The sequence below is a fragment of the Lemur catta genome, chromosome 1, assembly GCF_020740605.2.
Source record: "Lemur catta isolate mLemCat1 chromosome 1, mLemCat1.pri, whole genome shotgun sequence".
Lineage (NCBI taxonomy): Eukaryota > Metazoa > Chordata > Mammalia > Primates > Lemuridae > Lemur > Lemur catta.
In genome coordinates this window covers 274,509,455-274,533,521 of record NC_059128.1, presented here as the reverse complement: position 1 = coordinate 274,533,521, position 24,067 = coordinate 274,509,455, and the positions used below count along the sequence as shown (strand labels likewise).

Below are 24,067 nucleotides of genomic sequence, written 5' to 3'. Positions count from 1 at the left end.
TCAGGTCAAGAACTCATTGCGCTGCTTCGACGCGTCGCGGTCCGGCCGGGCGGTGGTGAAGGGTCTGGGAGTTTTTCTTGCCAAGCGCCCCCGAGGGCGCAGCCAGGGGCAGGAGGCGCGCCCCGCCGGGCCCCAAGCCGCGGAATTCGGGCTGGAGTGTCGTGGAGCGTCCGCTAACCCTAAACGTTAGAGAGCCAACCGGGACCGCAGACGCGCGGCATAACCACCTATTCCCGCTTCCCGCCGTCCCACCCCTCTCTTAGGCCCCGCCTCTTCCGCCCGTCCCGTCCTCCCCCCGTTGAGCCCGCCCCTTCCGCCGGCCTCGGCTCCCGAGGCCCCGCCTCTTCCGCAAGTCCACGCTCTTTCCTGCCCCGCACGTGAACCCGAGGTGCTTGTCGGCTGTGTGTGTGCCTCTTTTTGCCAGGTCCTCGCGGGTGTGTGATTTCCGTCGCGCCCCAGCCCTCTCGGCCATGGGGGTCCCCAAGAGGAAGGCCCGGGGCGGGCAGGCTTCCTCCGCGGGCGCAGCCAAGCGGGCCCGCAAGGAAGAGCTCACGGGCGTGCGGTTCAAGGCTCAGCTGAGGGACCCGCAGGGCACTGGGCCAGGTGAGTGCGGGGCGGCGGGCCAAGGCAGGGATCGCGTGCTTGCGAGGTGGCCTCCCGGCCTGGGTCTGGGCGGGGCCTCCTGTGTGCCTGCACAACCTCTCTTTTTTGCAGCTTTTGGGTCACCTAGGGTCAGTGCCAAGCCTGCAGTTTTGCAGAAAAGTGGGGCCTTGGTGCCTAGCGTCCAGGGCCCCGGGCCTTCCAGGGCAGCTGCAGGACTGCGTGCTGCACTTCCTTGCCCTGAGCTGTCAGCGACAGCAACAGGGCCCCAACATCCTTGGTTGCGACAGTTTCGTGGGGTTCCACATTTCCCTTGTGCGGGCAGCATCCCTCAGCAAGCTCTAAAACCTCCTTATTGCAGGTGTCAGGCAAGTAAATGTAGCGTCTCACTCATTCACACAACAAATGTTTATTGAGTCAGCTCAGGGCAGTTCAGTGAGACAGTCTGCTACTCTTTGGGCTGTCAGCACCATTTTTAATAACATGTAACAAGCTACCAGAAGCCACTACAACTACTTGTCAGTTGACCAAGATGGGACCAGTGACTGAGATAAAGCAGATTCTGTAATTGAATTTCGCTTTTTATAAAGCGTGACCCCCCTTCACAATTACTTGCAATCCTTTGGAAGGTAACACAATTTGGGAAAAACACAGTTGAACATGTTGCCGTGTGGAAACATTGTGCTAAAATAAAACAGTGAAAGTGTTTCTCCCAGGTTACAGGGAATAAATTAATGGCCAGAATATCTTCAGTTTCCAATTTTTCTACAGATTTTGTTTTTAAACTTTTGATACTTGCACCTGCTAGTCAGTGTTAGGAAGATGATACCTACTTTACCACAGAATTTATACATTTCAGTATTCATTCAATAGGTACTAGGGGCTATTATTTGCTAGGATACAGATAAAATGGTGAAGAAGAATCTGACACTGGCCTTGCCATTGTGGGGTTATAGACAGTCAAGTGGGGAAGGCAGATATCAATCAATAAAGTCACATGCATACAGTTTCAAATAAAAGTCCTACAAAGGAGTGGTACATGGTGTCTGAGGGTGCCTAATAGGCCTTGGATCTAACCTGAGAGATCAAAGAAGGCTCCCCTGAGGAAGTGGCTTTTCACAAGGGTGGGACAGGGACAAGAACCTTCCTGGCAGACGAGAGACAGTGTTTAATTATTGAAAAGATGTAGTATCCATATTTCATGGTCTTGCACAGATAGCATCACAGCATTCAGGTGCTACATCATTTGAACAGGTGTCAGAAGGAAACCTGGGTTGACAGGTGATGGATGTAGGTGAAGTAGTTGAAAGATGGGGCAAAGCTGAAGTCAGTGGTTGAAAGTGACTCCGTTGTGTGAGGCTGTGTTGGATTTGTGTTTGAATCTGGTCTCTGTCTTGGATTCTCTCCCTTTTGGTATGTTCTTATAACTTCATGTGATAGGATCACTGGAAGATCAGGGAAGTGGAATTGATGAATGTTTAGGGGATTTTGTTTTCAAGGCATGAGGGAAGGTTTCTGATTATGCTGCCTTCATGTAGCAGAGGAACGAGAGCTGCAGGGTTAGACTGGTAGAGACTCAGTGGCTGCTCAGGAGTGGATCCATGTCAGCTTCAGGGAGGTTCCCAGATCAAGAAGGTTCTGCTCCAAGCCAGTGCCTTTGAAAGTTTTTGCCCATGACTTCTCTGGTGACAGAGAAAAGGCCGTATTGTAAATATGAGTATACCAGAGGTTAAATTCTGGATCTCCCTACCTGCACATTGCTTCTGAGTTCCCCGCTGGAGTGTGTGATAATTCCAGTCACCTGGATGTTCCTGCCAGAAACTTCCCTCTGCTTCAGTCCATCCCCTGCCCTTGGCAATTCTCCTTCTGAGTATTTCTGGAGCTTCTCTGCTCCCCTCTCATCTTTGTTGTCATTCTAGTCCAGGCATCAGTCGTAGCAGGAGTTACCTAGAGTTGGCCTCTTTTCTACTCTTGCTTCTCTACAGCCCATGCTACATGCAGCAGGCAGATGATCTTTTAAATTGTCAAATCTGATCATGTCACTCCTATCACAACACTGTTCCATGGTGTCCTGCTGCGCTTAGGATGAAATCCAAAGTCATTACCATCTCTTCATCCTGCTTACTTGTCTTCATCTCAGGCTGCCCTCTCCACCTGCTCCCTTAACCTCCCCAATCCACTGTCTCACCTCCCCACCTGCCCGCCCCTGCCATTCTCACCATTCTCATGTTTGGCATTATTCCCTCAAAGAATACCTTCCCAACCTTCTAACTAAATCACGTTCCAAGTTTTAGCTTCTCATTGCACCCATAACTTTTGCTGTAAGGCACTACTACAGTTCGTAATATGTGTCGATTTAAGTGATTGTGGTGGGTGCTTAATAAATATTTATGAAATGTACATTGGCCTCTAATATTAGAGTGTGAGTGCCATGTGGGTAGGGGCCATTTTCAGTTTGTTAACCAGCATGTTGCAGGCACGGCTATTGCCTGGTATACATGGTACGTGCTCAGTAAATGGCAAATGGAAGGATGAACACACAAGAGAGATGGCAAATGCGATAGACAAGCAGTTCCCACCCTCTAACACCTTGGACTGCTGGGAGTTATGTGCTAGAGTTTAGCAAATGATTCCTTTAAAAAAGAATAAGTATTATTAGCACTGCTCTTCCTACATGAATAGGCTTTGCTGTCACTTGCATTCTGTGTGTTTTTGAGGGAGACAGTAGGTACTGTGAGTGGCTCTGGGGTGCCTGTGAGGCTTGCACCCCTGTGACCCATGGCCACCTCTGCCGGAACACGCATAGCGCTTATTCATAATCATCACTAGACTACCCTGTAGACAGGCAGTGATGGAGTCTGGCCCCAGTGCCCAGAAAGTGCCTGCCCACCCAGCAAAGGCGCTTGGTAGCTGTTGAAGGAATGAGGGTGGTCGCTGCAGAAAATGTTGCAGCATAAAACGGGATCTGAAAACACGTGAGGCTGGCAGAGGCTGAATGTGACCAGATGTCCAAGGCTGCTGCTGCAGACCACTGGGAGCTTTTGATTTTATGAGGGTTTACCTGGCCCTAAGTGATGCTAGATGCTTTACATGTAAATTAGCCTTTTTAGACTTCATACAAACCCTGTCATGTAGGTCCTGTTCTCACTTTACTAGAGGTACCCAGAGGTAAGAACTTAGTGGCTCACTTAACACCACGCAGCTAGTAAATGGACAAGCTGGTGTGCATGCCCAAGCGTCTGGCTCCAGTTTACTTTCTTACCTGGTGTGTTCTTAGCGTAAGATCCAGGTCATGAGTCCCAGGGTGGATGTTGCTTATTAGCACTGTGTGCGCATTGGGTGCTGAACGGAGACACACATAGTTGCTGTCTAGAAAGAAAGATGTGTTGTTGGTCTGCTTTGCCCAGCTGGTGGCCTCACCTGCAGTACCCAGTACCAAGTCCTATTCTGGGCCTCATGCCTCAAGGGGACATAGAGATTGATCTGAACACAAAAGGATCTCAAAACTGTAACCTCTGGAGAGAGGTTGAAGGAAGCATTTGGCCTTTAGAGCTGCCGACTGACTCCGGGATGGTAGCTAGTGGGGAAAGAAGGAACCCATTACTTGTGGCCCCAGAGGAGGCAGAGGAAGAGTCCCTTGGGGATACTGGGGTGCTTTCAAAAGCAGAGCACCCTACCTTGGTGTTTATATGAAGACTGTGTACTGAATTTTGTAAAAGCTGTTGGTATTTTGCATTTTACTCATTGATAATGACTAAGAGTGTTTTTAATGGAAATATTTGGTCTCTTCCCTTTTTTTCTAATAAGATTAGGTCCTCCCCCTCCCTTAGAAAAGATGAAGGCCCTAATAAGATGTGCCACCTTTAGCCTGTGGTTTGAGAAGTGTGAACCAAAGAGAGGCAAAGTGTTGAAACAGAGAGAGAGCAGTTTTCTGGAGCTCAGATTCTAAAGGGAGAGTTCCGTGGGCAGCGGGCACCCAGGCGGCTCCCCATTGGTGGGGTGGGGGCTGTGGGGGTTCAGATATTAGCTGGGGGGGTATGTTAATGGGAGGAAATGTAATGGAATCCTCAAGCTGTTGGCAGGGCAGATTTTTGAGGAGGGAACTTCTGGGGTGGCCTGTGCGGATATGAACCTGTAGGGTCTACCCCTTTGGACTTCTGAAGAGCACGACTGTCAGCTGAAGTTCCTGGTGTGCTGATGTGGGCCCAGTGCCGCGTGGACATTGCGTACCCATCTCACTGACAGCAGCAGGTGTCAGTTCCGTGGCGTGTGCAGGAATTGTCCAACTTTAGAAGGGAGAACATGGGCCAGACTGCCTGGGTTTGAGTCCTGGCTCTGCCATTTACTAGCTGTGTACCTTGGACAAGGGCCTCAGTTTTCCCATCTGTAAAATGGGAAATGTTTCATTACTGTATTATCATTTTTATTGTTATATCCATTCAGTGGATGAGGGAATGAAAGCTAAGAGGGGCTCTTAGTAATATTTCATTACCATGTTATCATTTTTATTGTTATATCCATTCAGTGGATAGGGAGTGAAAGCTAAGGAGGGATCCAGGTGAGTACTTTTAGTTTGTTTTATTCCTGCACTGCCTTCATCATTTGTGAGTGTTTTTATAATGTCCGTATGGATTAGTCTACAAGGTCTGCCATAACAAAATACCATATACTGCGTTGCTTAAACAATAGGAATTTACTTTCTTTTAGTTCTGGAGGCCACAAGTCCAAGATGAAGGTGCCAGTGTAGTTGGACCCTGGTGAGGGCACTCTTCCTGGCTTGCAGACAAACTGCCTTTTGCCATGTCTACATGCAGAGCGAGAGCTTGCTACTCTCTCTTCCTCTCCTTGTAAGGACACCAGTCATATTGGATTAGGGCCTCTTATGACTATATGAATTTTGGGGGAAACAGTTCAGTCTATAGCATTCATAGTAGCTTCTGTGCTGTGTATTTAGGTTGGGGAGGGTCACAGAACAGAAAGCAGGTTGTGATTATTTCTAAGGAGAGTGACCTTGTTGACGCTTGAACATAATTCTTATTTTAGCCTTGGAAGCATTTGTTTCTGCTGCCAAGAAGCTACCACGAGAAGACATGTACGATGTTGTGGAAGGTTATATAAAGATTTCTGTTGAGTGTGCTGAAATTTTCCAGCTCCTGAGTGGAGAGAAGCGACCTGAAAGTGAAGTATGTTTTTCCTTACTGGCTTGGGGAAGAGATTAATGCTACTCTTGTGTTAAGCTTGATGAAGAGAAATGTGATACAAATTTCTAAGACATTATCAACTTTTTACAGAAAATTTTACTTTGTCACTGTGTTATAGGAATATATTCATTTTTGCCTCCATGACCTTTGAAAGTGTTTTAGTGGAAACTGGTAACTTCTTATTATTCATAAGGAAGGATGATAGATTCTTAATCAAAATACGCTTTGTTTCCATATGGTTTGTTTAAACAAAAACACAGGTAAAAACTTTGTGTCACAGACTCAGAACACATACTGAATTAATTGTTGTCTTTTGGGGTTAAAATTTGGGGTATTTATGAACCTGTTGAAATCTTAGGGTTCTTGGTATAAGGCTGTAGACCTGCGTATCCCTAAAGCAGCAAGGTCCAGTCCTTAAGAGAAATTTCTCCTTTCGTTTCATTTTGTGTAATTGTGAGTAAGCTGTTCTCTGCCTCGCTAGACTGTGGGAGCAAGGCTAAGTCCAGAGCCTGGTCCTGGCAGGTCAGCCTGCCAAGCTGTCACCCCCTGCCTTTGTCACCTTTGGCTCAGGATCTGGGTAGACTTAATGTTGCACGTTGAAGGTTTGAAGCCTGTGAGTAACTATGGCTAAGTGAGGAGGAGCATGTATATAGGAGGGAAGGAGATGAGATGATGTCTAAGCAGTTCAATTCTGGCTTTGCAGATGCTGTTAATATTTCAAGTTTTCGAGGCCATATTGTTGAGGACAGCAAGTGATCTTTCACATTTTCATGTTGTGGGAACCAACATTGTGAAAAAGCTGATGAACAACCACATGAAGCTCATCTGCGAGGCCCTGTATGCCTCGGGGTACAGGTGAGTTGTCTGCCTCCGTGCGGCAAAGGACTGAGCCTCTGGGTTTGGTCTGCTTGGCTGTCCCCTAGTGAGTGTGATCTCTGCCTCTGCTTGCAGAGGAGCGCTGAGCTGTTTCCAAGGCTGTCATGACTATGTCTCTGTTTCTTCCTCTGTGGACCAGCCCCTGCTATCCCTGAGTCCCCTCCTACCTGTTGTCCTTCTCTCTCTGTCCTGGGGACGCCCCAGACATGCCTTTCCATTGCTGGTTCCTTCTACCTTGATGGCAGAGACAGCCCAGAGAGTCCTGGCTGTCTCTCGGTCCTCAGGCCTTTGCAGAAGTGTCACCCAGCAGGGCTTCCCTTGGCCATCCTGTGTCCAGTAGCATTCCCATTGTCCTTTTCTGTCCCTTGAGCCAGCTTTAATTTTCTCCGTAGAGACAAATAACTATTGGTACAACTGTATTGTTCACACGATATTCTATAAATGTCTGCCGTCTCCCTCCACTAGAATGCAAGGTGCGTGCAGGCAGGGGTCTTGCCTGTGTTATAAAATGCCGCTTTCCCAGCACCTGGAACAGGGTCTTGTATGTAGCAGATGCTCAGAAAACCACAGATTCTGGGTAACTGCAGAACAGCAATGCAGCCAAGGGCTCTCTTGGAGACGCCTCTGTGAAGAAGTCTTACTCTGTGTCCCACATCCCAGGGACTGAGGTGTGGCCTCAGTCACATGATGGTTTACTCTAGAGAAATTTCCATCTTTGGATCTTGATCCTACTCGGTATTAATTTTTAGTTTTTTTTTTTTTTTAAGTTTTTGTTATGCTTTTTTTTTTTTTTAACATGTCATCTTCCTTTTTCTGGTTTGGGGGTAGCAAATTATACAACCACACATGCAGTTGGCTTTGTGGTGAAGTGGCTGTGTGCTTCTGCTGTCCTTGACTGTCTGATCTCCTCATTGTCCCTGTCCCTGTGCAGGTTGGCACGAGCCTGCCTGAACCTGATGGCCGCCATGGTGACTCAGGGTCCCGAAGCTGCCAGGGATGTCTGCAGCCATTTTGATTTGAATAAAAAGACCTTGTACGCCCTGGTGACCAAGAGGGATTCAAAGGTGAGGAAGCCTGAGTGTCTCATGCCTCCCATGTGTCTCTCTGCCCTCGGTTCCCACACAGACAAAGTGAGAGGTGTCTGTGGAGAGGGGTATGCTGTGGCAGCCACAGCATCTGTCTGTGAGGAGGGCAGGCCTCAATCCTGCCTGGCGATGGGGCCAGCCGCCCGGCAGAGCTTGAACAATGGGGACATCTGAGGAAGTTTCTGGTGTGTGTGTGTGGGGGTGGTCAGTGACATGGTGCCTTCCTGGCTGTGAGGGTGACTTAGTTTGTGAGCATCTTTTCTGCTAAGTATGCAAAGTAACCTCCATGTGCCTCCTGGCCATGAAGCTTATAGTGGGTCCCAGCCCTCTGTTCCCGTTCTGTCCACTTTGGAAAAAAACCCTTGGAACTCTAAGCCAGTGACATCCTCAAAGAGGACTTTTATGGCTCATTGTTTAATAAGCGACTCGTGCCTCCCAATTATAATCTTGTAATGGGTAAGGGCTGGATTGTGCCAAAGGGAGTGGGAATGTGGATAGGTGGTTTTCAGGAGAGATGTGAAAGAAAGATTCTATGATGGTTCTGGAAGTTTCACTTGGGTTTGGAAAGGTTCTTGGGGAGAAAGCACAGTTTGAGGACTCATCAGCTTGAGAGAGGGCATGCTCCCATCCTGTGTGCCAGCTACAGGTTGTCAAAGGCCTCTTCCTGCTTGCCAGATCGGCTTCCCTGCTGGCACTTGGCGCTATTAACAGCCCCGGCCAGCATCTCACCCCCTCTCGTGACCATAAAGAACAGGTGGACGGTTACCAGCCCACATTAGAATGATTCACTTCTCTGGGACCATATGCTGCCTTGTTCTCTCAGTATTCTTGGGAATTAAGAGTTTCTACATTGCCAGAAAATAGACTGAAGAATTAATAATAACACCTAGTAACTGTTAATGGCTCTGTGAGATTGGCCTGGTGTTGACGGTTTTGCTGGAATTACAAATAAGGTATTCTCCAAAGAAGAAAATTCCAGGTCTTAGTGTCTCTTAGATACTATGTGTTATTAAGATGTCAACAGATTCCATTCAGTGAATAATGGCTGCTGACATTTAAGTGCATTTCTCATAAAAAGAATGTGTGTGCTATTTGCACACTAGGGCAAATACCATGGCTCTTTGGTCTTACCTGGCAGTAAGCCTGGCAGTAATTGCATCAAATACCCTCCCCCTTCCCATCCCTGTCTTCAGCCCTCCCAGCCTTCTGAGTGAGAAAGGCTTAAGTACCCAGGCCACCCACCAAGCCCAGACACCATAGGAAAGCCCACCTAAGGCTTCCCTTCCTGAACCCTGGCCCTGCACACAAGCTCTCTTATCTCCGGTATCAGTGCAGGTTATTTTACTTCTCTAGGATCTGCAAGATGGGAGTTATTGTCAAATTGAAAGTGTTTTTACTTTCTTTTGTATAATCTTCTGTATCAAGTATCTTAAATACTTTATATGTTATAGGAAATGGAGTCTTGACATTAAGTATTTTTTTAATATAGGAAATGTCAGGGACATTCAAAAATAAAGAGTGCAACATGAGGCCCCCCCCCACGTACCTGCCATCCAGCAGCAGCCTCTGTCTCCCCCATCTTCTCAGTTTGTTTGGGGGAGTCTATTATGGCAAGTCCCAGATGTGAATCACGATTCAGCATAAATATTTTAGCAGGTACTCTAGCAGAAAAAGACCTTTTGAAGATAAAAAAATCACAGTACCATGATCGCACCTAACACCATTAATAATTTCACAATATCATCTGTTACCTAGTTTGGTCTCGGATTTTTCCTGACTATCTCAAAAATGTTTTTGCACTTTGTGGTTCAGGCCAGACAAAGTCCACATGTTGCATTTGGTTGATTTGTTTCTTAAATCTCTTTGACTCTTTGAGTTTTTCTGCCCCACCCCACCCTCTGCTTTTTTTTTTTTTTTCAATGCCATTTAGTTGTTGAAAATACTGGCAGTGATTTTTTTTTTAAATGAATGCATTTTAGCATTTTGAAGGGAATTATTAAAGCCTCATGAAGAAAGAGGATATATTCATCTAGCCAAAGAAAGCATTGTTAAAATCCTGTGCCAAAGAGCAGTTTTACCAAATATGTTTTGGTCTATTTTAGACAGTGTTTTGTAGAACAAGCCCTGAAGAGTTCAGGACGTTTTCTTCCTGGGATAATAACCCTGTGAGGTCACAGGGAAGGAACGAGGAGCAGGCATGTGGCCCTCGTGCAGTGGGAGTGGGATGTCTTTGATGGAGTGTGCTGGAGGGGGAGGGCAGAGGCCTGAGCAGCTGAGCAGGAGCCATGGCAGTGGTGAGCCTGGGGCAGGCGTCTCACCTAGTTCCTCCACAATGTTAGGAAACTGAAATTTGGGGTTATCTGGGATATACAAGGTAAGAGCCAGAAGGTGATAACTAAATCCCTTTTCATTTAGCAGTTCATTGATAGAAGGACCCATGAGAGGATCTAGTCCAATTCTGCTCTGTACTAGCAGGATAGAAAGATCCAGAATGGCAGAAAAACTGGGACGAGCATTCCAAGGCCCTGACTCCCAGTACTGTTACTTTAGCAGTAATCCCTCCACAAAAAAAGTGGAACCTTTCTACTAGCAGGCAAAGGATAAAACCTAATTTAATTTTGCTAGGCAAGTTTTAGCATTTTACCAGCATTCGTTTGAAACACAAGGCATATGTAGACCAAGATAACAAATTAGCTGCTTGAATTAGGTGACATGTTTATTTGAGCGATGAGGCATCTAGATGGCATGGGATCAGTGGTCATTTTAATCCTCCTGATGACAGGGATAATATCTTAGTCATCTTTGCATCCTCTTTAGCCTGAGATGACGGCATCTTGAGTACAGTGGGTGTTTTATAAACATTGAGTTGGTCATTGAAGGCATTGGAGTGTTGCTGGCACTCTAAGGAAGTGTATGTAGCTCATTCCCAATACTGGTTATCATCATACCTGAATTCCTTGTTGTGAGGAGGCACCCAGATAGGTCCCCCAGAATAGAGAGAATAGTTTAAAGCTCTCAATGTATTTGGAGTAAACCCACATTGGTCTAATAAGGTCTTGCTGAAATGCTATGTAACATGAACAGAGATAGACTCAGTAAATATGAGTATGCAAGGCCATGATCCAGTTGTTAGAGAGCATCCTTCCTTTTCTGCAGAAGAAGCATATACCCAAGAAAACAAGATGGAATTAATTAGATACTTGCACAGAGACCTACCTGGTGCCAAGTATGGTCCTTGTACCCTGAGAAACAGTGAAATGAAAATGTCATAGGAACTCTGAACAGAAGAATTTCTCTAGTCCAATGTAAAGCAGTATGTTTGTACAATTTATTACCCCAACTCTGGTACTTACTTACTTAGTAGCTGTGTGACCTTGAGTGAGTTTTTAAAGCCTCAGTTTTATCATCTGTAAAATGGGTGTGTTGTAAGCATCTCTACCTCAGGTTGTTATGAGGAGTAAGTGAGATAATAGATGTGTAGCATTTTGCATGGTGCTTGGCACATAGTATGTGCTCAATAAACATCACTACCATCATTGTCATCACTATGACTTCTGGCAACACCTCTGCTTCTACTACTAAGCGGGCTGGACCTATCTGGAAGACAAAGAATACTCCTTAATCTTTCCAGGCATTCAGGGCAATAATTTGTTGTGATATTAACATATTTCTTGGGAGTGCAGTAAGGTACCTTTGGAATAACTGAAGCAGAGAGAAGTTTCTGGTTTAAGCAGTAGAGAATGTAAATATTTGCGCTAGTTCTAGCACAGCTGATGAGAGACCTGCATGACCACAGCCTTGGGTTCCTTAAATATAAAACAAGAGATAATGAAACACAGCTTTGATGTAACCATACTGGGTGGGGAAACTGATCAGGTGGCCCTAATGGCTTCCCCGAAGTGTTGGCTGCTGTTGTGGCCTTGGGCCCTCACTGAGTGTACCCGCTGCCCTGGATCACGCTTGATGCACATGGGACAGTGCGGGCTACAGCCCTGGGAAGGCTTCGCAGGGTTTGTAACATCTATGCTTTGGTTTCTGGTATGAGCTAATAACTTATTCATAGTATCTAATAAAAACCAGACATGACCACATTGGTGTCTTATCAAAAGCAGCACTAGTCTTTCCATTATTTCTGGATTTTCAAAATTGCTGTAGATTATTTTCTTCAACAAGCAAGAGACGATGGGTATAGGCAGGCTTAGAATCTTGCTCTACTCCAAAGTGGTCCATAAACTGAAGAAATTTATGTATTACGGTTGGGGAAGGGGACACAACTATTTTTTATCCATACTTTTGTATCCAGAGTAGGGCTTGAAAGAGAAGGTAAAGTAGAGAAGATTGAGGGGGAAGAGCAAAGAAAACCCTTTGCTTGCTGTAAAGAGTGAGCCTTGGTTTCAGACTTGCATCCCTGATGCCTGGGGGCTGGTGACATGGGCATGGAAGTGCACGCATGCCCCTTGCGTTCCTGTTTCCTTTGGCTCTGTGTGGAATGTGCATGTGACATGTGGTCTCCTCTGTCTTCCAGGGAGTGCACGATGTTCGGCTGGCCTACATTCAGTTTGCCCTCTCCTTTTTAATTGCTGGTGATGACAGCACTATAGTGCAAGTGTTAGAAGTGAAGGGTAAGTGTTCCCCTTTGTTTCTTAGGAAAACTCATTTGCGATTGTTTTAAAAAACCTGCTGCAAACAGTTTTTTCCTGGTTAGAAAAGTTTGCAGCCATTGCAGCTGCTATGTCCACTGGAATGAGGATGTGTATGTGTGTGTGTGTATGTGTGTGTGGAGGGGGGAGCGCGAAGCTTTTGTCAGTGCTGTTGTGATAGTGCTGTCAGAATGAACAGCAGGGTTCCTGTTACGCCATCTGCAGTTCTGCTGTAACAAAGCATAAATGCACACCTCAGAGCGGCAAGCTCGGGCAAACGAAGGAGGCTTCATGGCTCTAGAACATGCACAGATTCATAGCCCTGGCTACCTGGCTTTCCTTAGGAATTGCATTTTAAATAAAGTTTACTTACTTTCGTGGGTCTGCCCCACGTTGCCAGAACATCAGTCAGAGGCCTTCAGGAAATTCCAGCCTGACCACCTTCTGTGGCTGTCCCCCCAGAGTGAGGCGTGGCATCATTTAATCTGTTAGGGCCGCCTACGTTTTATCAAGAGATTCAGTGAGACAGTAAATGGCAGCACCTACCTTAGCACATGGCAGTTGCTCAGTAATATTACCCGGAATCGTGTAGTCTGGAAATGAGGAGTGGTCCCATGTCCTGGCCAGAACTCTGGGAACTGTTGGAGGAGGAGTAACAGGTTTCTGTAGTCTAGAGTGGTTGGGTCTCCAGCCTTTCTCCCACCTCCCCCTGAGTGGGAGACCTGAGCTCCCTCTAGAATGTGACTGCTGGGGCCGTTTAAGGGAGGTGTTGGCTTGGTCGGGAGTGTGGGGCGCTCCATCACTGCTGTGGTAGGGCAACGTGGGAACAGAGATGCATTCTCTTCACATGATGCAGCAGACAATTTTTTTTTTTCCTGCTTGTTACCGGGAACTAGATTCAGGATGTCTTGCTGCTGCTGGGGCTAGAAGTTTCTTTAAAATTCCCCTGGGTCATCTTAGCCATCTAGCCTTTTGTTTAAAAAGACAATGGGTACCAACCATTTACACTGTTGAAGAGGGCGGGAATGTACTGCAGTATGTTTCTGCTAGGAAGTTTGGCTGTGTGCATAAAAACTTTTAAGATGCTTATGCATGGGTTTGGATTTCTGAGAGGTCCGTACTCCCTGGGTCTCTCATAGTGCCCCATGCTAGAGCAAACTGGCCCTGAACCATTGCCTGGCCTCTACCTGTAGGCTGCTGGCACTGAAATGGGTCACACAGTGGAAAAAGATAAGGAAAAAAAGAAAAAAAACCTTTTAAGATGCTTGATCTAGCAATTATATGTCTATTCGTTTATCTTAAGGAAATAATTAAGGATGTGAGTAGAGGTTTTGTTAGGGAATATTTTTTCCATGGTACCTGAAAATTGGACTCCTCCTAACTATCCACCAGGAAGGGACTGGCTGAGCAAACTAGTCACAAGGTGGAATGCAGCTGTTAAAGATGACATAGACATGTACTTTACTGATAGTGGCGGTTTGTTAGTGATATGTGATCAGGTGTAAAATCAATTGCTAAAAGTTCAGTAGGACAGTATGGGTACATAAGGTTAACAGTTAATTGAGTGTTAACCTCTGGGTAATGGGGTTATTACTGATTTTTAGTTTTATCCTTTTGTTTTGTCTGGCATTTTCTGAATTTTCTTTGTTTAAAAATAAGGAATTGGCTTTTGTAGAAATTACGTGTGCCCATAAGCACATATATGGAGCAAGTAAAATTATAATTGCTTTGATGCTTCTGTTCACTGTCATCAGTGCATTAGTGATGACCCATTGTCAAGCTCTGGTGGCTGTTTCCCTGGGGATCAAAAAGTATGAAGAGAAAGCAAAAGTAAGCAAACAAACAAAATCACCCAAAATTCTACCGCCAACCAGTAAAATGATGACCATCACTTTAAACATACCTCTGAGCAAGTCTAAGCAAGAAATTTTATTAAGTTTATTATACTGTACATTCTCTTACAAACAGTATTATGTTAATTTTACTTAATGTGAGAAAAGGAAAGTAAAACGGAACTAAGAACTACTGAACCACTTTAAATGTCCTGCCATTGGTTCACCTTTAGGTACTCATGATTTCTTATGTCACAGAAGGTGGTTGTTCCTACTGTGAATTTGTTTAGTTAAAAAGACAAAACTTAAAAAAAAGGGTGAATAGAGTTGTTTGTTGTACAATTTACATAGTAATGTTCTCGCCTCTGTTCTCATTTTCAAATACTTTTGAATTTAATGCTTTGAAACTTTTACTTTCAGAATTTATTCCTTGCATTTTTAGCTCAGGCATAAAAGAAGATAGGATTTCTACTATCAATATTTTGTTGTCCACACTGAAAACAAAGGTATGTGCTTGGTGATCATTGTTTCTGTTGTCTACTTTCTCCTTATGAATGAAGAAATGCTCTCTAGTGCTTTGCCTGACTCTAGAGCTACAACATCTCATGTAGGTTGTTCTAGAGGTTGAGTGGAGAACTGTTTCTTAATCTAAAACTTGTTCTTGGTGATGAGCAAATCCTGGACTAGAAATTTAAAGAGTAACTGGAACAGCCCCTGATGTTCAGGCAAGGCTGCTGTGCTATTGAATTGCAGAAAAGTTGTTGATCAGCATTTCACAGTAACCCAGTATAATAATTGTGAGCTGTAAATTACAAATAATATTTAATTTACACATCTAGCAGAATATTATTTTGTGTCATGTTCCGTATTCTGCCTTTTGCAAGCATCTTACATAAATTTAAAGACTTGCTAAAAGGATCACTTAATACAGAAGCACCTGAAATGATCAGTTAGAAAAACTCTGACCCTTTCAATCTGAAAAGCTGTCAAAAGCTCGGATAAAAATCGCTAATAAACATGAAAAGGCTTTACCTTCATAGTATTTAAAACAGTGATTTTTCACTGGGGGTGATTTTACTCTCCATGGGACATTTGGCAGTGTCTGAAGACGGTTTTGATTGGTTGACACAGCTGGGGGGGGGTGCAGCTGGCATCCAGTGGGTAGAGGCCAGGGATGCTGCTCAACATCCTGCAATGCACAGGACAGTCCCCCCCACAGTTGTCAATAGAGCTGAGGTCGAGAAAACTTAAAGTAATGCAAATGGTGACATATAGGTTTTTTCATCTACCAACACAACATTGACTTTTGAAAGCAATAATATTCAATGCTAGCAAAGTAGCTTTGAATCAGATTCTTTCCTGGAGGAAGTGTTACAGTCCCGTTGGAAGATAGTTCATGGACCCTGCCATACGGTTGTTCTAAACTGGGGCGGGGAGGGTTTCATGGGAACTACCTGGAGAATGTATTTGAAATATATACACTTGGGCCTCATCCTCAGAGATTCAGGAGGGGAGGATAGTTTTGGGTAGAGCTGAGTACTTTTGTGCCACAATTCCATTTATAAGAATCTGTGCCAAGCCCATATTCAGAGCTCCAGTGAAGACTTTGTATAAGGATGCTAATCATGGCAGTATGGAGAATAGGCAGAGTTTGGAAACAACCTAATTGTAAACACCAGGGGACTGGTTAAATAAATTATGGTCCACTCGCTGGATAGAATGATATTTAGCCCTCCAAAATGATGTTCTAAAGGAATTTTTATTGATGTGGGAAAAGCTCATGCTCTATAAGTAAAAGCAGGCACAAGATCACATATAAATATAATCTCAGGCCAAAAAAAGACAGTCGATACATATACATGAATATTGTGTGTGTGTACGTGGGGGCTGAAAGGAAATACACCAAGATAGTAACTGTATCCTAGGATGGTTGGGAATTTTTGTGAATTTTTTCTGTTTATCCTGTTTTTTTGGACCAAACTTTCTACCATTAGCATGCATTATTTTTATAATGATAAGAAAGCAAACACTATTTTAAAAATATTTGAACTTCATTTGTTTTATTATCGTATTCAGGTGGTTCACAATCAAAATATCACAAAAACCCAGAAGGTGCGTTTCTTTACTGGGCAGTTGCTGAACCACATAGCATCTCTCTACAGCTGGAATGGGACTGCTGATGTCAACCCAGAAAATGTCAAGGTGCGGTCACTTTTGGGGCTCAGTTGACCTCATCATTGGTATATGATCCTCAGAGAAAACTGTTGTTCCCTTTGGCTGAACAACATCTTAATTTTCCCTGCAGTGCTTGCCTGATAGATCTATAGGATTGATCCAGGCTCTCTCTTCCTCCCCTTGCTTTACTTCTCCTTTTCCCTCCTTCCATTCTTTCATTTCCAGCTTTTGGAGTTTTAAAGCTTCTTTCTTTTACTTCACAATCCTGTGTGTCTACATCCTCACTGCCACGTATAATTTATTTTGTAATAGTTAACTCAAGTGCTAAATTAAAACAGTTGCTCTCAAATTGACTGAGCGCCAGTATGCATTTTAATTTTCCTCAGGGTGTTTCTGCACATGAACTTGGCCAGAGTAGAGAAGGCTCAGACTTCCTGTTAACTTTATAATAATTTACCTCTCAAGAGCCTACTATTTTACTTCCTTTTATCTTGGAGACTTGCCCGTGTCCTCTTGTTTTGAACATGTTTTTGTATGCTCTATTACCAGGAAGCCTCAGGGGCTTCATAAAAACACTCCCAAATGTGGAATTTTATTCAAAAGTATAAGAGAAATTAAGTCATTTTTAAGCTTTTAAAAATACAGGTTTAAACTTGCCGCTTAAGAGTATTCTTTTATCTGAATCAATGTATCTGTTTGGGGGGGGAGGGTTGTTTATTTTGGGGGAAGATACCAAGTACTTAATTTAAAGTGTTTTCTAAGTTGTCATTAGGCAGGTGATACTGTCCTGTTTTCACTCTGTAGCTATTACTAAGGTTTGTGAGCTTGAGATTTTCATCGACTTTTTTGAAAACCCTCATAGGTTTCTGCTGAAGATGCAGGGAAAAGCATGGTGAGGGAGCTCGTTCATAACTTCCTGATGGATCTTTGCTGTTCGCTCAAGCATGGAATTAATTTTTATGATGCATCTTTTGGTACCTTCGGCAGGTAAAGTATAACACTCTTGTGAACCCTAGGGTGTGTGTTCCTCAGAAGTCATTGCTTGCATGACCGTCTAGTGGAAATTGGTTAAATGATGAAATTGTAGTAGGTTAGAAGTAGAATTGTGGACACTACGTAACTCATGTTAGGGATGAGCAATTGGAGACTCAGAGATCTTCTAATCATTGCATGCCTTCAGGGCAGGAGTCTCAGGGTAGCCATTTATTTAGATAGATAGGTAATGGGATATTTCGCCCAGGGAGGTGTGTATGTGTTTACTTAAAGACAGTGGGGTCAACTGGATCTAAGAAAAAGTCTGTTACTTGGCCTTAGAGAGCGTTGGCCCTGACATGGGCCTTGTGGCAGTCCTGAGGTAGGTGCCATGTTATCCTGATTTTGAAGAGGAGGAAAATGGTCACAGAGAGGTCAAGACCTACCCCGGTAAGTGGCATAGCTTGTGTTGAACCCGGGGAATCCTGCTGCAAAACTAGTCTCATAAATAAACAGTCCTCCTCAGTGACAGGCTGCTAATGAGTTAGGATTTCAAAATTGTGTTTTTACATTTTGTTTCATACTTCACAATTAGGATAATGTTTCATCAGTTAGGAAACAAAGTCCAAATCTAATGGTATTGATTATATTCTTTGCAGCTTTCTCTTTGTGGTCGTGTAACTATAATACAGTTGTGTTAGTCTGCTTTACTTTGCTATAAAGGAATACCTGAGACTGGGTAATTTATAAGGAAAAGAAGTTTATTTGGCTCATGGTTCTGCAGATGTACAAGGAGCATGGCATCATCTGCTTCTGGTGAGGGCTTCAGGGAGCTTCCAATCAGGGTGGAAAGCGAAGGGTACCGGACATGGCGCATGGTGAGAGAGGGAGCAAGAGAGGGGGGGAGGTGCCAGCCTCTTTAAGCAAGCAGCTCTCCCGGGAACTAGTAGAGCCAGAACTTACTCATTACTGGGAGCCCGGCTGGGCCGGGGTGGGGGTCGGGGTTGGGGGGCGCGAGGCACCAAGCCATTCCTGAGGGATCTGTCCCTATGACCCAGACCTCCTACTGGGCTCCACCTCAAACACTGAGGATCAATTTTTTTTTTTTTTTTTTACAAATATATATTTTTTTTCCTTTTTATTTCAATAGATGAAGGGGGTGTAAGTAAGTTTTTGATACATGGATGAATTATATAGTGGTAAAGTCAGGGCTTTCAGTGTACTTGGTCGCTCCAGTAGTATACATTGTACCCAATAAGTAATTTTTGACCCCTCACCCTTTTCCCACCCTCCCTACTTCTGAGTTGCCAAAGCCATTATGTCCCTCCATATGACCATGTATATATACCTATTGTTCGGCTCCCACTTATATGTGAGTACATGTGATATTTGATTTTCCACTTTGAAATCAAATTTCAACATGAGATTTGGAGGGGCCAAACATCCAAACCATATCACAGGTCCATGTAACTTTTTTTTAATAACCAAAATGAGCTACTGTTCATCAACCTGTTTTTTTGTCATTTGACAGTTAAAATATTGGACGTATTTTTTGGTCATTGCGAATGACTTATCTTTTACCCCTTGATTGCGTAGCATTTTATTATAAGGATTTAGGCAATTTGATATACTTCTAGTTTCAACCAGTCAGGAAATGACTGACTCCTTCAGAATGGGATAACATGGTGGGAATTTTTCTGGCTGCTTATGACTTTGGACTTGTTTTGATTCTGAGGTTATTATAATTTAACTGGCCACATCATTTCTTTTTTTTTCCCTTTTTTCTCTGATCAGTAAGAATGAGCTCATTTTCTTGCTAAAATTTAACAGCAGACTTTTATAGTCCAATGCAATACAATACCATGCTTAAAACACTTGCAACCCCCTGTTTTTAAAGCATTTCTTCTTTCCATAACTAGACCCATGAAATAGATGATCATTTAATGAGCATATTGCATCACCTTGGAGGTATGGGTCTGTTTGGAGTAAGCTGTGGTTTATGTGAATTTTGAAGCCACAGACAAAAGACAAAGGTTTGTGCTTAGGGGAGAAGAAGGAGTTTTGTTAGTAGGCGGTAATGGAAAGCTTTAAGAAAATTGAAATGCTTGGTTCCCTGGTAGTCATGTGGCTTGCTCCTTAATTTCATTCATGTCCCTGCGCAAATGTCACCACTTCAGGGAGGCCCTCCCAGGCAGCCCCTCCATTGTCACTGTCCTTTTGTGTGGCTTAGGCTTCTGTCTCTTTATTTGCTGACTTATTTATTGGCTTGTTCATTATCTGATTGGTGGGAAGTGGGGAGAACAGAGACTGGTCTGTTTGGATACCCAGTCCCTAGGACGGTGCCTGGCACAGAGTAGGTGTTCGTTGAAAGCAAGGTATTATAGGGTAGAGCAAGGGTTAGCAAAGTGTTTCTTTGAAGGGCTGGATAGTATTTTAGGCTAGGTGGGATATGTAGCTCTGTTGTGACTGCTGAGTTGTGCCATTGTAGCACAGAAGCAACCATAGACATAAACAGATGGGTGCCGCTGTGTTCCAGTAAAACTTTATTTACAAAGATAGGTGCTAGGCCCCCGTTAGCCGACCCCTGGTGTGGAGGTTAAGAGAGCAGATTCTGAAGTCAGACAGCTGCGCTTCAGTCCTGACTTAGCTCTGAGACCCAGAGCCGGTTATGCATCTTCTCTGCCTCCACTACCTCGTTGGTAAAATGGGAGTAAAATCAGTTCCTGCCTCAGAGAGGTGGCGTGTGGTAACTGCCTAGAGGAGTGTCTGGCATGAATCACATGCTATGTAAATATCAGGGCTTTCCATTTCATGACATTGTTGATTAAAATAATATGTGTAGTATTTTTGTAGATTTAATATTCTGTTCATTTGACAGTACAGACTATATTTTGTTCAGGAAATTCATACAAGAAGGGATATTTTTCTGATCAAAATTATGCTCTAATTCAGTTTTTAAAAATTTTTTATTATACTTGAAGCTGCCATACAGTCTTGCAGTTTCACTCAATTTATAAGGGGATACAAGACACTGAGGACCTATAAACCATCAGCATGGTGTACACATGAGGCAGATTCTGAGGTTTCTCTGAATGTTATGACTTCCTAGGTCAAGCAGATAGGAAAAGGCTTCGTGGCAGGTGCAGCCTAGGGTCTTAGGGTTGTGACTCCCTTTGCGGAAGGTTTACTGTCTGCAGGTTTTCCTGCTTCCTAATTTTATCATCTTCTCATATTTTTGAAGACTGCATACCCCTTTTGGGACAAATTTTGAATATTTTTCTACAGTAGATTTTTTTTCCCCATCCAACTTCTTTTCACCCGCCTAAGTAAAGGTGCAGGAATTTGAAATAAGCTAGAAACGGAGAAGGCAGGCAGAAGACCTGTGCAAAGACCTTGCACTGTCTTGTGAAATTTTAGAAATAATTTGATGGCACTCTGGACCGTGTGACAATTCATGAGCACTTCGTTTTTTCAAGAGAAAAATGCCTTATCTGTATTTTTTATACTTACATGCACCTACATATTTACATAATGCTTTTTCATATGTGATTGGAGGAAAGAGGTCGGTAAAATCTCAAAATGGAATCTGGGGTGTGGATTTCTTCCTGCTGACCTTGCCCTTTATTTGCAGTAGCCTCGACTTCGAGGCAGACTGGTAGGTGGCTGGGGTGGTAGAGAGAATGGTTTTTTCCCTCTTCTTTAGAAATCAAATTGCACTCGAGGGAGGGAAGAAGGAAAGAAGAGATGGGAGCAGGATAATTAGACTCTTTCAGCCACTCACTAGAGGACTGAAAGGAAAGCCCTTTGGTGGAGAGCGGGAGTCCCACAGGCTGTGAAAAGTCCCACTTTACGCTATGGGGGAGATTCAACCGCCGTCATGTCACAGCTGCAAACGTTACGTCACAGTTTTGTGGACGTTCCCTGCTGACCTCTCCCCCTCATCTCTTTCTCTAACAGGGGAGGAAACCTGACACTCTTGCACTTCTTGTTGGGTTTGAAAACTGCCACAGACGATGAGCTGGTGGCTGAGCTGGTGGTGAACATCCTTAAAGTGTGCCCAGACTTACTGAACAAGTATTTTAAGGAAGTAACGTTTTCTTTTCTCCCACGAGAGAAGTCCACTTGGTTAAATAATATCAAACTTCTAAACAAGGTAAAATCATGATATTTAGAACTTCATTAGCTATGTGGGGGGCAGAGCTTAAGGAGTTGGGGGCCTGGCAGGCATTCTGATCTGATAAGCTGTGCCATTGAAGACCTTTCAGGGATAAAAGGGGGATATTTTAGACAATGTAAACTTGGTGTCCTTATCTTCTCTAGCATTTTGCTTTTCATGGAGCTGAATTTTGAAGTTTATTCCTTTGAATCTGTTGAGCCAATTTATCTTGTTCACTGAGATTTTGCTTAGAGCAAAATCTTATTGAGTCTCAGCACAGGCTGGAATTAGTAAAATGTCTGAATTGTCAGGTAGATTTTAAAGATTGTTTGAAGTACTTAGAACAACTTGAAATATGCTGTGAAATGTTGGTCTGTCTGTTAAAGTGGAGATGCGTTAACTCCCCTTTGATCGTAGAGGTCAGCCCATCTGCTCACAGAGGTATTACTGTCAGTTCTCTGGCAGTGATGCCTGGCTGGGTCAGCTTTCTCTCTCTGATTTATGGCCTGCCTAGTGCTAAAATACCTGGGATTGTTTTCTTGGGCTTCAACCTGGGCCTGGCCACGGAGGAAATTTACCCATTGCCATGTCACGACTATGTTTACTTGTTACCCTTAAACAAACTTTTATTCTTGTGTTCTCTGAATTCTGCTTGAGTGCCTATGTGTGCAGTCCTATGTTGGGACGAGAAGGTCTGCATTTGCCCCTCGTTGTGCAGACAACCCTGTGGCCAGTACCCCCATGGGCAGCTGCTTCTGGTGCTTCTCTCCCGGTGCCGGGGAGGGGCAAGCGTGTCCTTTGCCGGCCCGGGTTTGAACTGTTGCTTGGTTGTTTACTAGCTGTATGGCCCTCAGGAAATTACTTATCTTCATTGAGGTCCAGTTTTGTCATCTGTAAACACGTCTGATTTTTAATGTAAAGCGTTCCTACCCCAGAGAGTTGTCAGGAAGCTTTAAAAAGGTGGCATGATTTGTCAGGTGCCCATCACTTGCACCAGTAGCTAATAAATGATGCCATTGGCAGTTCTAGCAGTGGTTTATTTGCCATCAGAGGTTTTATGAGATTACCCAGACCCCAGGCCAAGCTCTGCTTTGAAGGTCACTTCTTTGCTAATGGCCAGTCTCGTGACCTGACTTATCTGTAACAAGTGGATTTGGGGGCTAATCTTCCAAACCCTGTCCCTTGTAGTGTGTCTTGGACCTTTATCACTGTAATTATTTGATTGGAATGGCTTCACTGTTGGGTGCCTAAAATTAGCCTCAGGTTTGAAACTTACTTCCAGCACCAACTAAATCTCTTTTCTCCTTTTTCTAGATCTATGAGGCCCAGCCAGAGATTTCCCGGGCATTTCAGACCAGAGAGTTTATCCCCTTGACTCGGCTCCTGGCAATGGTGACGGTGACTACTGTGCCTCTGGTGTGCAATAAGATCATGTTCACCCAAGCATTAAATGTAAGGCCATGTGGTTGCCTGGCTTCTAGAACTTTCTCCTGCTAAACTCACTGGCTATACTGTGTGATTGTTCTGTGAATGCCAGCCTGGACACATTTGGTGGTATATTGTTAGTGAGCCTCTGAGGCTTCCAGGACAGAGCTTTAGTTTGAAACAGCCCATGAGTGGCAGGTCCACTTGGCCGGGGCAAGGACCTTGAAACATTCTTTCCAGGAGGCAACTGACTTCATCACATCCTCGGCTCTGCTCCATCACACAGCAGGGACCCCTGGGTCCCTCCAGGCCTCTCTAGTTCTGTCTGAGGGTAGGAGAATGTCAGAAACAGAGGAAGGAAAGTTCATTTATTAAAATCTTATTAGCTAGGCCGGGCGTGGTGGGTCACGCCCGTAATCCTAGCACTCTGGGAGCCCGAGGCAGGAGGATATCTCTAGGTCAGGAGTTCGAGACCAGCCTGAGCAAGAGCGAGACCCTGTGTCTACTAAAAATAGAAAGAAATTATCTGGAAAACTAAAAATATATATAGAAAAAATTAGCTGGGCATGGTGGCACATGCCTGTAGTCCAGCTACTAGGGAGGCTGAGGCAGGAGGATCGCTTGAGCCCAGGAGTCTGAGGTTGCTGTGAGCTAGGCTGACGCCACGGCACTCACTCTAGCCTGGGCAACAGAGTGAGACTCTGTCTCAAAAAAAAAAAAAAAAAAAAAAAATCTTATTAGCTGACAGTTTGGGCTGGGTAATTTAAAAAAAAGTCTCATTAGCTTAGAATTTCTGAACAGAGTAGGACTGAAATTTACCTAGCAAATCCTTTCCTTTGTGGTTTAAATGAATGGTGTTAAGATGTCTAGGCAACATTTACTTAGAGGAGCAGCTGTTTTTAGGCATTTTTGGAGGACGTATTCGTGGAAAAAAATTGATACTTAAATTTCACATCATGATTATAAAGGTATCCAAGTCCCTTCAGAAGCCACATGTGAGAGGCAAATGTTTCTTTCCCCACAGCATCATGGGCTTAGGTGAGTGGCTGTGGGTTGCTGGGTCCTGGGTCCTACCAGCCCTTCCTAAGCCCCGGCAGGTGTTAGG

At 44.3% G+C, this 24,067-nt stretch overlaps 1 protein-coding gene and 1 non-coding gene across 3 annotated transcripts in view; both read left to right on the top strand.

The window, feature by feature from the left end:
* Positions 1–345: 345 nt before the first annotated feature.
* The window catches only part of URB1 (URB1 ribosome biogenesis homolog), a 70,138-nt gene continuing 46,416 nt past the window's right edge, over positions 346–24,067 (top strand). For both annotated transcript variants that reach the window (XM_045540543.1, XM_045540542.1), the window contains exons 1-10: positions 346–603; positions 5,644–5,783; positions 6,505–6,656; positions 7,609–7,741; positions 12,288–12,384; positions 14,655–14,740; positions 16,311–16,436; positions 17,272–17,396; positions 21,339–21,534; positions 22,852–22,989. In XM_045540543.1, the coding sequence (XP_045396499.1) occupies positions 471–603; positions 5,644–5,783; positions 6,505–6,656; positions 7,609–7,741; positions 12,288–12,384; positions 14,655–14,740; positions 16,311–16,436; positions 17,272–17,396; positions 21,339–21,534; positions 22,852–22,989 (1,326 nt within the window). In that variant the 5' untranslated portion in view covers positions 346–470. The remainder of the gene's footprint in view (positions 604–5,643; positions 5,784–6,504; positions 6,657–7,608; positions 7,742–12,287; positions 12,385–14,654; positions 14,741–16,310; positions 16,437–17,271; positions 17,397–21,338; positions 21,535–22,851; positions 22,990–24,067) is intronic.
* Positions 13,493–13,625, top strand: LOC123630870. Its single transcript, XR_006732811.1, has one exon. It is a non-coding gene; the product is annotated as a small nucleolar RNA SNORA42/SNORA80 family (small nucleolar RNA).